Raw genomic sequence first — 16,823 nt, 5'->3', positions numbered from 1 at the left:
ACTTATTATGAATTCAAATGGTTCTAATAGCGTAAATCAACTTGGCTAAATTGAGCGGGTGCGTGAAGATGATATAGCTTGTTCAGAAAAAGACAAACTTCACACTAAACGCTAAGTCAAGATGCAGTTTTACTTTACTGTATCTGGGAAGACACATAACGGTCCAAATTAGCTCGCAAATCACTTCACTGATATTTGTTTCATGGTACAGTTGATAAAACCTTTGTCTTTATTTTGCGTGTTTTCTTGTCTTCTTTACCAAGAACAACGAGTACAACGGTACATTTTTCTATGCAGATATAATTATATGTCCGTTGTTAACAAACAAATATGTCACGTCAATTCTACAAACAACCTGAAACTAAAATCCGCCGTATATTGTCAACAACTGTACAATCAGGCTTATCGATTAGGTTATGATATAAATTGAAAATGAAGGTGAATGAACAAATATTTAATGTTTCCATCTGGCTCCCATCATTTCTTTATCCATTTTTCGAATCTGTATTACTCACATGTAAAACGCAACAGTGGACTGAAACTTTCAATAGGTTGCATTCTAATAATTCTTAAAATTAAACTTGGCTAATGAAGTAAAGAATAGCAAAGCTATTAACATTTAAAAATTTGAATTACATCGAAACATTATCGAAACATAGCTATTTCTTACCTGAATAACACTGCCATTACTCGTAAGGCAGTTTGTACGGATCGTGGTGTATGATGTGGCGTCAACCGGAAGCGAGGTACCCTCATTACTTGACCCAGGTTCACTGGTAACTGGAATGTGAGTAATGTCATGGTAGAAATGAGTGAAACAGAATTAGTATTCCAAACGTTCTCTATTTGATCTGTTGTCTTCACCAAAAATGTTCTATGGTCGGGTGCTCTTGCCTTAAGTTCCAAACAGTGTACAGATCTCGCAATATTAAACACACGGATATTTTCTAAACAGATTGAAATTATTATTAACAGGGGTAAGGGGGGGGGGCATCTTTATCCTATGATAACCATGAAAGTAAGTGTATAATGTTATCAATGGTCTTTAGGCTTACTTCTCCTTTAGGTACATTAACTAACAGTAAATTGCACATGTTTTTTTTTTTTTTTACTTTGGGGAGGTGGGAATAAATTGAATTTAACTAAACAAAATTAACAAACAAGCCTACCATCCTTGGTGGTAGATACGTCCTGTTCCTCTTTTGTCGTAGCGTATGGCGTGGTGTTAGGTCCACTGGGAACTAATATGTGTGTAAGTACATGTAAGAAAGGAGTGAAACGGAATTAGTATTCCAAATATTCGTTGTTTGATCTTCTTTGATCCACTGTCTTCACCAAACATATTCTAGGGTGGGGGGGGGGGGGGTAATATCGCCAGAAGTCCCTAATTACAGTGTAAAATCACATGATAGCCTAGGCATATGGCTATAGTCCTACAACATTGTTACATCCAGCCTAGGCCCGCGTTTAACATGATGACTAAGTTTCACAATGAAAGTATTACAGGCAAAACAAAACAAAAGTAAGAAGTGTTCTACAATGCCAAGGAAGGATTCAAATGAGAGGTATTTGGGGGCAATGTTCATCTCAACGGACCAGAGCCGTATATATACGACTCTTCAATGAATAGAATTGATTAAATATTCTATGCGTGGTGTATGACGTGGTGTCAACGGCGAGGTAACCTCATTATCTAAACAAAGTGCACTGGTAACTAGAATACGTTTAATATCATGGGAGAAAGGAGTGAAACAGAATTATGAATAATTTCCAAATGCTTCTATATTTTACTTAATGTCTGATTTTCTAGAAATTTACCCAATGAGGCGGATCGGAGGAGGTGGTGGGGTGGGGGTGGGGTGGAGTGAGAGGGTGCTTGATTGAATCAAGCATGGTGACGTTTAAAATCAGAAACTAATCTAACGCTGAATAATCTGATGTTACAATAAAAACTGCTTATATATACTGGGGTGTTTTGTTGGGGTACATGTTCATATACTGAGAACACATTAAATATTTGTTCTGTCGTCGACATTAAATTTCAAAACAAATTGACGGAAATTGATAGCTGGCCTACAAATTGAGATATAGATGCTGAGTCGCCAATGTTATTAATTGAGATGTAAGTCTAATCGTCGTTTCTGTCTTCGTTTCTGTCTCGTTCCTTTTGGAGATATTCTGCTTTAGTAAGGTGTTTGTAAATTTTTTACTAGTATTTTCAAGGTAAGTGACGTATAACATTTATTCCACTCATTAGGTAGATATCGCATTTTTGGTGTAAAATGATATTTTAATGGCCTTTTAATTTTTAAGAGATGGTTGCCTAGTGAAGGAAAATGAAAACAAGGTCATTTTAGTCCATTAGGTATGTTCTTTTTGAACATTCGTAAATGGTTTAAGTAAAAGTAAAACAATTAGGACTGACGCGTGTGCTTTTGATGTAACATTTTATTTTTTTCTATATTATCAAGCCTGAAATATTTTGTATAATTTTATGAAACGGTTTCTACAATGAAATTGTCCGTGAACTAGAAGAAAGGTTTACACCGTCCATCTTACCTTCATTTGCAGTATGTACCTGCATGTCTTCCTTCTCTGCGACTTTGTTTGTGCATTTAAAGTGTCCACGAACGTCAGAGTCACGAGCTGTTCAATGTGGATAAAAGCAATTTGAAAGAGTACTTAAAAAATATTACTTTACCTCGATTTCAGTGTCGATCATTCATGGAGTTACAATACAGTACAATACCAATGTTACTGAATGTATATCGATTTATGTTTTCTCGAAATATTCACTTTTAAAATATATAATTATGGATTTGCACTTTAATGTCAATTTTCGCTACCTCGTCGGTCGATGAAGCTTTACTACTTATGTTAATCTAGAATGACTGTAAAAAAAAAATCATTTTATTTTCATATTTGCAGCATAGCTAACTGGGAGGAATCATCTAAAACTTTATAATAATGAAGTTTTCTCCTATATTTTCATCTTTTAAAGTATATACTATATTTGGAGTTGTTTTATACTTAAATCCTTTGGACAAAGTTAAACCATATTTAGACAAATAAATGTGTTTCAGTACAATTAAGATATTTTGTGATTGCATATGTATATATATATATATATATATATATATATATATATATATATATATATATATATATATATATATATACATATATATATATATATATACATTGGTATATTTGTTTACTTCAACGCATTAGAGCTGGGACTTAGGTTTACCTCGGGGATAGGTTTACCTGACACCAGGTAAACCTAAGTCTAGGGTCTTCTTGTTCAATCAATTTCACTTCCTTTGAGGAATGATTATTTCGAGTTAAGAGAAAACCTCATAAACTTTTCAATTCCGAAGTTACAAAAAAAAAATCGTTCATTTAAAGGGTAAAATTTCCCCTCAAAAGTGGCGGTAATTCCGAAGGGTATATAACAGAATTACGAACATGGTATATATGTTGATCCCAACTTTACACCTCGATTTTGACCAAATGCGGCTATATATAGTTCCGAAACTTAAAGGTTCCTCTAATTACACTGAAATCTTCGTAATTGTACTTTTTCTTCCATTAAATTGAGATATTGAAGAAAATAAGAGTTTCTATTTTAACTGGCAAATTTACACGTAACGAAACAACGCCCCCACACATAAGCAGTTCTTTCTGTGTTCGGTGGCAGGGCAGTCGATCGGATCGTATCGTTGCTATCCCAATAGCCTACATTCAACGTTACTATATGTGGCCTAGCCATGTAGTCTACAAAGGAAAGTGCCGCAGGTTACCGTAAACGTTGCCCATTTGAAGTTGGCTTTTGGACTTTGGTGCAGTATATGCATTGTAAGTAAATTCCTAGTGTTCCGGATATATTAATAACATTTAGAGTAAATACCTTCATGCTGAACACAAATAAATTAAGACCATGGTTAGAGTTAGAGTAGACTAGCCTAGGCCTAACGTTAGCCCTAAATTGGACCTATCAGTATTACTGGCTATGATAAATCACAGCTGCCTGCTACTGCCTTTGCTGATACTCGGAATATAAATGTGATACATAAATTAAAGTATATACTTGTAACAGACTGGTCAACCTACACATTTTGCAGCCTGGTGATCTTCCAGATCTTTTAAAGTAAAGGCTTAATAATTGACGCACCTCCAAATATTACTAGGCCTACTAGTAGGATGGTGACTTCGAAGTTCGGCCACTTAAGACTTAAAACACCCCAAAACTAAATCTTCTGGTATAAATCATTTGAAAATATACTTCATATGGTGGGAGAATTTTGTTATAGTACGATACACGGCCAAACTTTCTTTCCTGCAAACTGTTTTCACGTTGTTTTCCAAGAAGATTCTTCGTGATTGTGGAACTGGTATTTCTTGCTAGAGTATTGCGAAGTTCGGACGCGCAACCCACAGTGTGGCGATGGTGATAAAATTGGGGGCGCAGTTGCTCTTTCAGTAATTATAACAGACTTCATAGATCTTCGTCATTTTATTGACAAATATGTAAGTAATTTCTTGCACACGGGTCATTTTGGAGAGAAAATAACTGTAGCTTCGTACTTTTTGGTGAAATTTGGCTCTTCCTGTAGGTTTTCATGGTGAAAATCGTGTATTTCTTAGGGTGCCCGAACTTCGCAGTATGGCGAACTTCGCAATACTGACTATACCAGGCTACTATTACTATATACTAGCCTACTACTACTGTAGCTAGTACTAGCAACTATACAGCAGGCAACCATAACTTTTTGCTGCCAAGCAGAGTTAAATATTTCATGAGTTTGAATCCATTTCAGGTATTTGTTGATCAAATTGTTTTTGTGCATGTTTTGGGGCATTTGGAAATCTTACTCCCTAAAAATAACCAAAATTACCTCAATATAATACCACTAATCTCTGGGACCTGACCTTTCTGAATGTAGAGGCTCAGAGCATAGCAAACAGCATCCAAAGATAATGGATGTTTACTTAGGCCTTCACTACAGTAAGCTCATTGACAGATGTGTCAATGTAGGAGTATGAAAGAACTTGCATTCGTGCGATGCAATTTTGAACCATTTCACGAAATATAAATCTTTGGGTATGTCTCAATCTCTCTGACATAAAATAAGGCAGTCAGAAAGTCACAACTCCACAAAAACAGATATACAAGCAAACGGAACACTACAGTAAAAGAAAGGGCCTGACAGATTCCATAAACGAGTTACAAAAGTAAAAAAATGTGAAAACGTTTGCCGTCTCAGTACAATATTCATCCCCACAATATTCTCTATATGTGTTAGTGTGCATCACTAAGCCCTGTGCGTACAGTAGTAGTGGTGTGTCATTGGTTCTGATTCAGAGAACTAAGTCACACAGGGCCTCAGTGTAGCAGTGTACAACAATTTTTTGTACTGTAACATGAGTTTTTTCCCCCTGCACCTATGGGATGAATCATGGCTGAAGGTAAACAATTGAGTATTCATTTTAGAATAACAACGCAATCATGGCTAAGTAATTTAGGCATTTTGATATTAACGTTATGATGTGGGTAGTGTTAATAGTGCTGAAGTAATAGCTTGATCAAAAGTATTCCTCAAAGTCCCACAATGCCTTCACAGGGTGACCTACTGTACAGTCACTTGAGCACTTAGGAGTTTTTGCAAAAAGAGCAAATTCCTTGTCCAAAATTGCTAGGTTTGATCCAGTTTTACGGAGTCCCATAACAAAAAAACACAGTCTGTGATATCTCAATGGAAAAGTGTAAAGATTCAATGTAACATATTTGAAAGGATTAGAGTATGTTGAAAAACCACCAACTATGCATTTTAAGGAAATAAACAGTACCTCATTGAACCTTGCATTGTGTTCACACTAATAAGTTATGAAATTGTTATCAGTGTCTTCATCATTAAAAGCTATTAATTAGGTTGATCAATGGTCTCACATATTAGTGCAATCACAGAGGTTAAATTTCAATCAGGTTATAATGCCAAGGGAATCCAGACCTACTTCATAAAAAAAAAAAAATCATGGCTCCTATAAAAATCATTCATGATAAAACCAGCATACATACAGTATGTGCAACTAAAGTAGTTTCATATTGGGTATCATGTCCAAATAAAAGCTCTTGATTGTATTCAGTTTTCATACTTTTAAAAATGACCATCTGTGTGCAGTAATTTGGTGTTAGTAAGTAACATGAAAATGCACAAGACTAATGTTCAACAGGCACTAGATAGTTCTCATGTCCATAGCACAAACCAGGGAGTTGTTCCATTACAACTCCCTGCACGAACAGGCTATTATGATCAGAGTTGTTATGGAACAAATAAAACTCCCTTGTATGATGTTAGAACTGTACTGTGTGACAAAACACTTATATGCATACATGTGGTAACATGTTGCTATGATCCGATACTAGCTGGTTGGGTGTATAAATAGATCACCATTATGCAAACTGCACTGCACATGGTTTCCATTATGTAATAAGTTTCATTTTATGAATTTGTCAATCTGACATGTATGCTACTGTATATGTGTAGGCTGCATGTACAACTTATTGTATCTTAATAATATACAGCAAAAAACTATTGAGAACTGTGATAAACAACATTTTCAAAGTGACAGTTGGGGATCTAAAAAGACCACTGAAAGCCTTCTGTAGCGATATAACATGATACTAAACATTATATATCTCTGCAAGCTAGTGTACCCTGCTTTGAGACGCATGGTTTAAATAAGGTTTTCACAAGTTTGCCCTGTTGACCCAACCACTGGCCTAGACATACCAATAAATAGATCTATCCATTCTTCAAATTGAGTTTTCACAATTTGACCATTTTTACCTAAATTACCTTTGACCTTCACCAAAAACAATAGGCTTCTTGTACTTGTGATGCATCTATACATACATACTGTACCAACTATGAGATCTGTCCAATAAAGCTTACTGTCATGAGAAACTGTGTTTACAAGCTAGGATCACAAACACAGTAATCCTACCAATGCACACGCACACATATGCCATCGTGAGTGGAAAGTTTCAACATCATTGAAACCAAACATTAAAAATGAACTCAGTCATAATGCCAAAGTCTGTGTACACGAGTAGTCCTGAGCTTAAACCCCAAATGATACGTTGAGGGACTAAATGTACCGGCATACATAGTCTAGGGTGCATGCAATTTTTTAGTAAATGAACTGCATGCGGGATGAGGCATTGAACCATGCATGAATACTCAGTCAATCTCTTGAAGTGATTGCATGCTAAATTCCTGGGTACAACTTACATACCAAATAGTAGATCAATATTCAAACTAAATAGTGTGGCATTTTTCTCAATTGTTGCATATGCGGTTTCCATGAAAAAAGTGATAGCTAAATTAACTAAACTGACATGAATATTGGACAACATGTACACTAAGTATTGACATCAAATAGGGAACTGCACTGTCAAGACTTCCACTTGCAATTTATGAAACAATTATCTGGACTTATTTATGTTCATTCTCTTGTCAGAAAAGATGGCTCAAATTTGGCACAATTTGAGGAATGCATGAATGCAGAATGAGAACACCACAGCAGATATGCTCCACTTTGTTGCAAGAAGTACAGGGCTGCAATTTCAAGGTCGACACAGGATATTAAAATACTGTAACTTTGAGCTGCTGGTTCATGCTGACCATGGGATGCAGAGAGAAATGGCTTATATGGAAATAAGGAGCTCCCGCAAGCATATATTGCAAACATCCCAGTTGTCTTTAATATTCATTAAGTATTGACTGTGAGATATATTTTAAATCCCTATGACCTGAAGTTAGTTTTCTAAAGTCTTCCCTTTAATATCCTCTAAGTCTGATCAACACACACTATACATAATATAAATTTACTGTACTAAGTTTCAACACAGACAAAGATGATGAAAATTTGCTGTTTATTTTCAAAAACTGTAAACGATCTAAGGCACAGCTAACAAAGTAATGTAAGAAAGACTTTCCACTTCCCACCAAGTCCACTGCCAAACCTTTTGGTTTACTTTGCTACTTCCACCATCATAGAATGTTATCCGAATTGAAATGACTTTATGTGTAGTCTTTGAAAACCAAATGTACTGTAAATCTGCCATCTGGCAGGCTGGAATGAATTGTAGGTAGGATTGTGAAGCAAAGACTTGAGGTGTTAACACACCATCACATTTTAACCTTGATTATGATGTGTTTATTTGTACCTTTTGCAACAATGTCAATATCAAAATGTGAGGCTTTAAAAAAATATTTACATGGAATGTACTTCAGTGAAACTTTGACATATGATTGAAATGTTGTTTTGGTTCATTGTAGGTTAACGAGAGCTGATGGAATTTCTCCACAAGAGAAGGAAGTACTGTCATCAATAAAATCTGCAGACAGAAGAATATTTTTACTGAAGATCAAAATTTTCAATGAAAGGAAAGGCTTTCGATTCAAATTGGACAAACAACTTCTGTAGATATAATGAGGACTAGATTTATATGTCATTGCTTGGAGCCAGGTACGGTGCATTCTATGAGTTTGAATTTTTCTTTTTAGTTTCTGGACAGGTATATGACATGCAGCATACAAATTAAAATTTGTTAATGAATTTTCTTCCTTTACAGCATCATAATTCATTATAATAATCATCATAATTCATTATTAATAATCCATTTATACAAATTCTTATGTTGCTGTATTTGAGAATAATTTTCGTTAGTAAAACAAAGATTTTAATCATATTCATTGCATTAACTATTATTCATGTAACTCCCTTACTTCACTGTATCAAATAAAACATTGTTTCACCAATCCATTATTCCAGTTGTTATACTGCTGGGAGGGGAGACACCAAGGTCTTTTAATACTTCAGTTACAAAATTAATGCTAACTAGATGCTCAATAATGCTTCCCACAATGGGGATGTTGGGTCTAGCAAACCTTAAGTCTAGTGGACCCTCAATGTAATGGGCATCCTCCCCCTATGTTGGTACTGCATGTGGTATACTTTTGTTAGTGAATTTAAGAGTTTCATCCTAGTCATTACATTCAGGGATGCTCTTTATTAAACTCCTTTACTTCACTGCTGCGTATTGGTAATCAACTATTCTAGTTGTAATGTTGCTAGTACTGTATTTGAGAATCCTTTTGTTAGTGAAACGAAGAGTTTAATGCTATCCATTACATTTAGGAGTACTCTCTAAGTGTCTACCTTCACAACATCATATCATAAATTATTAACAATCCATTATCTCTTTATATTTATGGCAGAGCTGTAGTCGAGTCCAATTACCCAGCGCCCGATCCAAGTCCGAGTCCATCTTGTCTGAGCCAAATACAAGACCCCTCAAGTCCGAGCCGACTCCAGATACCAAAGATCATCTTCGGTAAAAATTCTTGAACTGTTATGATAATTATGCACCCAGGAGGAAATTTACCTCATGCTATAATTTTTTCGGACCAGATAAGTGACAGCAAGCTCTTCCTGGTTCATAAATGTTATAAAACTACTGGGAGGGGAGACACCAAGGTCCTTCAATACTTCAGTTACCCAATAAATGCTAACTAGATGCTCAATAATGCTTCCCACAATGGAGGTGTTGGGTCTAGCAAGTCTAGTGGACCCTCAATATAATGGGCATCCCTCTTGTTGGTACTGCATGTGGTATCCTTTTGTTAGTGAAACTAAGAGTTTTATCCTAGTCATTACATTGAGGGATGCTCTTTATTAAACTCCCTTTCTTCACTGCATCGTATTGGTGATCCATTATTTTAGCTGTAATGTTGCTAGTACTGTATTTGAGAATCCTTTTGTTAGTGAAACGAAGAGTTTAATGCTATCCATTACATTTAGGATTTAACTTTCTAAGTCTCTACCTTCTCAACATCATATAATAAATTATTAACAATCCATTATCTTTTTATATTTATGGCAGAGCTGTAGTCGAGTCCAATTAGCCAGAGTCTGAGCCAAGTCCGAGCCCACTTGGTATGAGCCAAATCCAAGACCCTTCAAGTCCGAGCCGACTAAAGATATTCAAATATGATCACCTTTGGTAAAAATTCTTGAAATGTTATGATAATTATGCACCCAGGAGGAAATTTACCTCATGCTATAATTTTTTCGGACCAGATAAGTGGCAGCAAGCTTTTCCTGGTTCATAAATGTTCAGCCCAGGCGCTCAACTTTCAAACCATGCAGGGAGAGGCAAAATCATATTCAAACCATGACCACCGCCAGGTTAGAACGTGCTTGTGAGAACCCTGCTCTACTAAAAGTGAAATTCTAGTTACATTTAGGATTGCTCATTAAGATTTTCAAATCATCATCATTGTCATGGTTGCTTTTGTATAAATTTTGCTTATTGTTCTCTCAAAATTGCAGAGTAGAAGGAAGAAATGTTAGCTAATAGTTATTATACCATATGTTCTTGGTCTCTAAATTGTTTACGCTGAGGTCAGTATGAACAGAAGTGTTTATAATAGTTTTCCTTTCTGTTAAAGTATTTTCTGAATCATTTCATTAATTTTATATTTATACTGGAATTTTCAGTAGGTGTTGGCTTCATTGAGGGTCAAGGCTACTCAAGGTCAGTAGAGTAACATAGAGCATCTAACTCAACAAGGAAAAGTTGGTAGTCATATTTAGTGCATATAGGTTTCTGACATTGAGTACTATTCTATAAACAGTATAGCAGAAGCCCATGTGAGATAACTAGATATCTGAATCTGAAAGCCATGTTAACATGATAGTTCAATATTGGAATGATGAATGGAAGTTTGTATGCAGGTGTATCATATGCTGAGCTCTTAGCCAAGTCAAAGGTTATTTGAGGCCAATATAGGTAAAATCTGAAAACCTTCATGATCCCATACTATCTAGTATCTGACTAGTAGCTGCTTTAATAGCTGAATCTTAGGGCAATTAATATATTTATCAGAACAAGAACTGTACCTCAAAAGACTTCTTAAGCTCTTTTGAGCCCCATTCAATATTTCAGTGTATTAACTTCATCATTATTTTAACAAATTTACTCCAAATTGCTAGTTTCATGTTCTGGCAATGAACCTTTGTCATATCATGTTGCATGAGTGCTGTAACTGGTTTACAAGCTTGCAAAAGTCTTAAAAGGAGGATAGGGTGTTGGGATAAATAGTTCAAAATAATATTAACAAAATTGTACCATAGTTTGCTTTTCTTTTTTCCCATATGTTGCCACTGCTTGAATAAGACTAGTTGATAGGACTTTTTGTGAGCTCCACCTTTGACAACAAGGTACAGTAGACTTCAACTGCATCTTGTTGGCAACATCCTAGGAAAGTTTCAATAAACACAGATGTTTCTATAAATGAGGAATCTGATGAACATTCCAATACTGCAAGTCTTTATTGGACATTTCAGCAGGAGGCAATAACCAATTCTGCTATCGTTACATACTGTAGGTCCTTCATAAAATGCCACTTAAAGAACGGTATTACTTCCTTGGAAGGTGAATTTTATTGTCAAATACAACATCTGTCAAATATTTAGTTTCCCAACCTGTCCAACACCTCCCCTCCCCCACCCCTCCATTTATCCCGAGTAGTTTACAGAAACTGGGACAGAACATTTTTTGTGGGAAACAAGGTTAAATAATGTTGTTTGAGGTATTGAGCATTTTCTATATGTCCCTTTCGAAACTAGATAGGAGGAAGTAGCAAACAATGCAAGGAAAACATGAAGTTCAAGTGGATGCTTTAATTGCTTTACCCAAAACATTGCTATATTCATTGATAAATATAATCCACTTCAAATTCAGTACTGTTATACAACATGCAAAAGAGTTATGATATTGATGTACTTTCTGAATTTAGACCATTGCAGGTGAACAAGTTTAACATTGGTTTTTAATTTGACTGTATGTAGAAAACACCGGTTACATAATGAACCTCAGATACAATGTCGTGCAAATGCATATTACTGCTAGGAGCTGTTTAACAAACAGTGAAAGAAAAATCTATTACTTGACTATCAAAAGATTCGCAGAACTCCACTCCTTCAACAATATTTACAGTGGTGTAGACTTCAAAGCAGTGCAAGGGCAACAACTGCCTATCTCTTTAAGACATTTCCAAGTGCTTTCATTTCTAGCATTTGCATATGTTCAAAAGAAAAATGACAAATTAAAAGATGTGGTCTTTTCAACATGTTACCACATCTCCCCCCCCCCCTCTCTCCCCCATCAAAAAAGTATTGCATGTACAGTAACCCTTTTTGTGCATGTGCAATATATGGGGCAGAGCCTTATTCATGACTTGACCAAGCCCTTTATCCATTTGAATAGCACAAGTTATGTCAGTGGTATTCACATCAATGCCTCATAGAAAATGTGCCTCATGGTGAATTTTCTAGCTGATAGCATGAATGGGAATGAGCTGAAGTTGTTGAAGTTGCTTTGTTTATATATTTCTGAAAGTAACATGAAATTTCATATTGATTTTTAATGAAAATATTTGCATTTATCAGTAATAAACAGAAAGAAGACATAATGATTTCTGCTAAAGTGTCTTATCTCTGCCTCTTATGTTAAAAATGTGTTCATTGGTTGGTCCTTGTACTTCGAACATGTTGCTCCCTAACTCAGCAAACCCATATTCGATCTGAAGATGCTAATTCAGACAGCTTACTGTTCTAGCAAGTTCTCGACCAATTATATTGATGAATTTGCATCTGGATGAATTTGAATTATGCCAACTATGTAAGGAGCTATTTCTTTAAACCTTGCAAGACTGTGCGAAAAATATATCATTCATTGGTCTGCATGGTATCGAATCTCCATGATGACCTCTCATGGACGACCCTTCGACCGCGGACCGGCAGTAGGCTATAGTTGCTGAAAAACCTGACGTGACATAGCGCATAGGCCGAGATATGTCATGATATCTCAAAGCAACTTACCAGATTGTCTTTTTTCTTCTATTTCTCTAAACAATTTGATGACCATATCAAGACATGGGGATCTCAAAATAAAGGATGCTGTGAAACTTTAGAGCAGCTTACAAGGCCTGGGAAGTGTTATTTCCAACGATCTAGGAGGTCTTTATAGCTGAAAATTTCCCGTATGCTGAGCGCCAACCCATATGGTGGCACTCCACTCAGGTAGTAGCAAGACGCCCTCCCAGGAATTGTTCAAGCCCCCCCAAGCGCCCACCCCCTCCACTGGAACAATCCTGGCTACGTCACTGCATGTACCACAGGTTTATCTGATATCAAAGTGAAAGCGGCTTTCCACAAGAATAAAGAAAGCATATCTACATTTTTGTGTAACACCTACACAACTCAATCCCCACGCAAACAAGACTACCTACGTATAGTTTTCATTGAGGATTCCAATAATTCCTGCAATTTCCTACCAATAACATATGGAAAGTCACTCCTGTTATCGTGGCGGAGCTAGGGGTATTGGTAAGAGGGGGTGAGAATGGTCTGTATGGGCGCTTTCGACTTTATCTACAGGTTGGCGCAGAGCGTACAGAAATCTTTTGAGTAAAGATACTCCCTATATGGCCGGAAATGACCCTTTCCGGGCCTTGCTAATTTGCAGATAAACGAAGAATAAATAGGTGTCATCGCCAACAAAATGTGACAAATGTCAATAGGTAGATGAGAGCGCCATAAAAAAGTCAATACTCGCGAATAAGTAAAAGAAGTGATCAATAGCTGAAAAGGGCGCCAGCAGTCCATATTAGTCCGTTGAGGGGGGGGGGGCATCCGCCCCCTGACTGTATTGACGCTCCGCCACTGTTGGGAGCTCAGTGTAGGAAGAGAAGGGGGGAGAGGGAGGGTATTTTTTAACGGTTTGGGTGAGCGTCTGCAATGATTCTTAATGACATGTTATCACAAGCGTTCAACATGCTCAAATAAAAAGAATGAATGAGGAGGAATTCATATCACTTTTCAATCATTTTTTGAAACAAATTGAGCGAATTGATCGCTAGTAATCTTGAAATTGGTTTTATCACGGTCATTGTCATGTTTCTCATATGTACCTTTCTCATATAAAAGAATTCTGTACGTAATGTTATCAGAAATACTTTTAAAATGACACCAAAGAGATTACAAATTCTTTTCGAATTTGTTAATAATATTGTCTTTTAAGAGACACCGTAGACACGTTGCTCGGTTGGGTTTACTGCAATAGTGGCAAATGGAGACCAATATCCGCACTTAGTGGACCTAATGTTATAGTCGTGCATTGACCTTGAACAGAGGGGCCTACCGTGAAAACGTACGGAAAAGTCATCCTTTTATATCTCAGCGAGACAATTCCACTGGATACAATAACACGACTCAAAAGTCCTTAGATGTGGTTATCATAACAATCACAATAAAAGATATGTATGAAAAGCAGAACAAAGATATGATGGAAACTCAAATGTGGACCAAAAACGATGTCCCTACGGATGCTGTTTAGGGACATTTACATAATTTGTGTGTAGTAGGTTCCGTAGCTCTTTTGTGGAAAAACTTTGTAATATGCTTAAAGTTGGTAGTTCATCCATGCTTTAGATAAATGAGAGACATAGATCATCACGTTTTATGAGGAGGAAGGCTATTTTTAAAAATCTGGGGAATAGGTACTGTAACTCTTTTCTTGGAGAAAGCTTGGAATAGGCGGATAAGGAAGAAAGTTTCGAGTTCCTTCCACGCATTAGATAAATGAGGGACCTAGTTCATCACGCTTTGCGAGGATATCTCATATATTAGGTGTAAGAGAAGCGGTGATTGTAAGGAAGGGAAGGGGAGAATGGGGGGGGGGGGGGGTAAATGATGTTACCAGGGGACCTAATAATTTGTCCTAAATGAGATTTAAAAAATTCATTAATGTAAGTAAATTTCATTACTGCCTGCTCTCGCTGATTTCTTTTAACCCTATAGAGCGGAGTGTGTGAGGTGAAGAAGGGTAGGGCAGGATGGGGGAGGGATGATAAATGACGATGTAACCAGGGGGCTTATAATTCGTTCAATAAGAGATTTGAAAATATATATATATATATATATATATATATATATATATATATATATATATATATATATATATATATATATATGTAAGTTAATATCATTACTGCCTGCTCCCATTGATTTCTTTCAAACCTAAGTTACGCTTATCGGAAGACTATACGCCGATAATACAATTCTTTAAAAAGGAGATGCCTCTAATTTATTAAACTGTGTAACTTTCACTAATCTATTTGGAAAAAAATATGCTTTTAAGTTGAAAGACTCAGTAAGGATCAATTAAGTAGAACAAGGATCGTTGCGTGCTGCGTGTAACGATGAAGTTTCCTACATTGGAATGGAAGAGTATCAGGGAGTGTAAAATTGAGTGGGAAGTTAAATGACGGTGTAACTGAGAAATTAAAAAAAATCTTAGTGATAAAATCATTATTGCTTGCTCTTTGCTGATTTAACATTAGAATAAGTGTCTCTAATCATTAGATATTCCTTTAACATACGAGGTTCGGTTGGGGAAGGGGGGGGGGGGGGAGGTAGTAGACGGATTGACGGGGAAGAAGATTGGGAGCCAGTGGCGGAGCTAGGGATATTGGTCAGAGGGGCGAGAAAGGTCTGTACGGACGCTTTCGACTTTATCTAAGCGGAGCGCCACCACAGGTTGGCGCAGAGCGTACAGAAATCTTTTGAGTAAAGATACTCCCTATATCGCCGGAAATGACCCTTTAGGTATAGGTGTCATCGCCAACAAAATGTGACAAATGTCAATAGGTAGATGAGAGCGCAATAAGAAAGTAAATAATCGCGAATAAGTAAAAAGTGTTGAATAGCTGAAAAGGGCGCCAGCTTCCCATTTGAGTCCGCCCCTCCCCGCCTGACTGTATGGACGCTCCGCCACTGCCTGTTATGACATTAGAAACAAATACTGATATGAGATGAGTGTGGTATATACCTACTGGCGACTGATAACAGTATTATAGTGCATGTTCTAGCCTTTTGACATCGTATTAATCTAGCAGACAACGTACAGGTACCGTCTGGTACCATTATCCGTTTTGAGTGATATTTAGGGGTTCTAGGACAAAATCCCCCCAGACAATATCCCACTGACCCATACAAAGCCTGCCTGCAACAACCAGCGATGGCCCAGGTGTGACAGTCAAGGCATGGGACATTGCACTGGTTAGGGTACCGTTCAGGGGATTGGTCAGGGTACTAGTGAGGGTACTGGCGAGTGTAACTGTGAGGGCTCCTGTTGGGGTACCTGTGAGGGTACCGGTCAAGGTACTGGTCATGTGACTGGTCAGGGTACCGGTCATCATACTGGTCACTCTACCAGTCAGGGTTCCACTCAGTGTACTGGTTAGGGTACTGGTCAGGATACTGGTCAAGGGACTGGTCCGGAGTTCATTGAGGGTAATTGCAAGGCTACCTGTTAGTGTGGCCATGGGATATAGCTCCATGTTGTGACATTTAAGGGACCGGTCAAGGTACTGGTCAAATTACTGTTTATTGTACCAGTACTAGTAAGGGTACGTGTCAGAGTATATGTCAGGGTGCCTTTCAGGATACCAGTTGGGATACCGGTCGAGGTACCGGCCGGGGTACAGTCCAGGGTACTGGTCAGGGAGGAGCACCGGTGGGGGTAACTGTCAGGCTCACTATTAAGGTACCGGTCGGGTATGGTCGGAGTACTGGTCCGGGAACCACTGAGAGTACCAATGGAAATACTGGTGAGGGTACCGGATGACGGTACTGGATGACGATACCGGGGACCGGGATGACGCATTTTTGTAAAGAATTGATGGGAT

The 16,823-nt window shown here is 37.3% G+C and overlaps 1 protein-coding gene and 1 long non-coding RNA gene across 2 annotated transcripts in view; one reads left to right on the top strand and one right to left on the bottom strand.

Moving 5' to 3' along the window:
• The window catches only part of LOC139973152 (uncharacterized), a 71,818-nt gene extending 61,467 nt beyond the window's left edge, over nucleotides 1-10,351 (top strand). Inside the window, exon 4 of the long non-coding RNA XR_011795148.1 lies at nucleotides 9,953-10,351. This is a non-coding gene — a long non-coding RNA (uncharacterized lncRNA). The remainder of the gene's footprint in view (nucleotides 1-9,952) is intronic.
• The window catches only part of LOC139973131 (ficolin-1-A-like), a 37,365-nt gene that overhangs the window by 12,302 nt on the left and 8,240 nt on the right, over nucleotides 1-16,823 (bottom strand). The window contains exons 2-4 of the mRNA XM_071979572.1: nucleotides 2,560-2,646; nucleotides 1,170-1,241; nucleotides 671-780 (exon numbers count right to left, since the gene is read on the bottom strand). Coding sequence (XP_071835673.1) covers nucleotides 671-780; nucleotides 1,170-1,241; nucleotides 2,560-2,646 — 269 coding nt within the window. The remainder of the gene's footprint in view (nucleotides 1-670; nucleotides 781-1,169; nucleotides 1,242-2,559; nucleotides 2,647-16,823) is intronic.

This window comes from Apostichopus japonicus, chromosome 9, assembly GCF_037975245.1.
Source record: "Apostichopus japonicus isolate 1M-3 chromosome 9, ASM3797524v1, whole genome shotgun sequence".
NCBI classification, from domain to species: domain Eukaryota; kingdom Metazoa; phylum Echinodermata; class Holothuroidea; order Aspidochirotida; family Stichopodidae; genus Apostichopus; species Apostichopus japonicus.
This window is presented reverse-complemented; position numbering and strand designations above follow the sequence as displayed.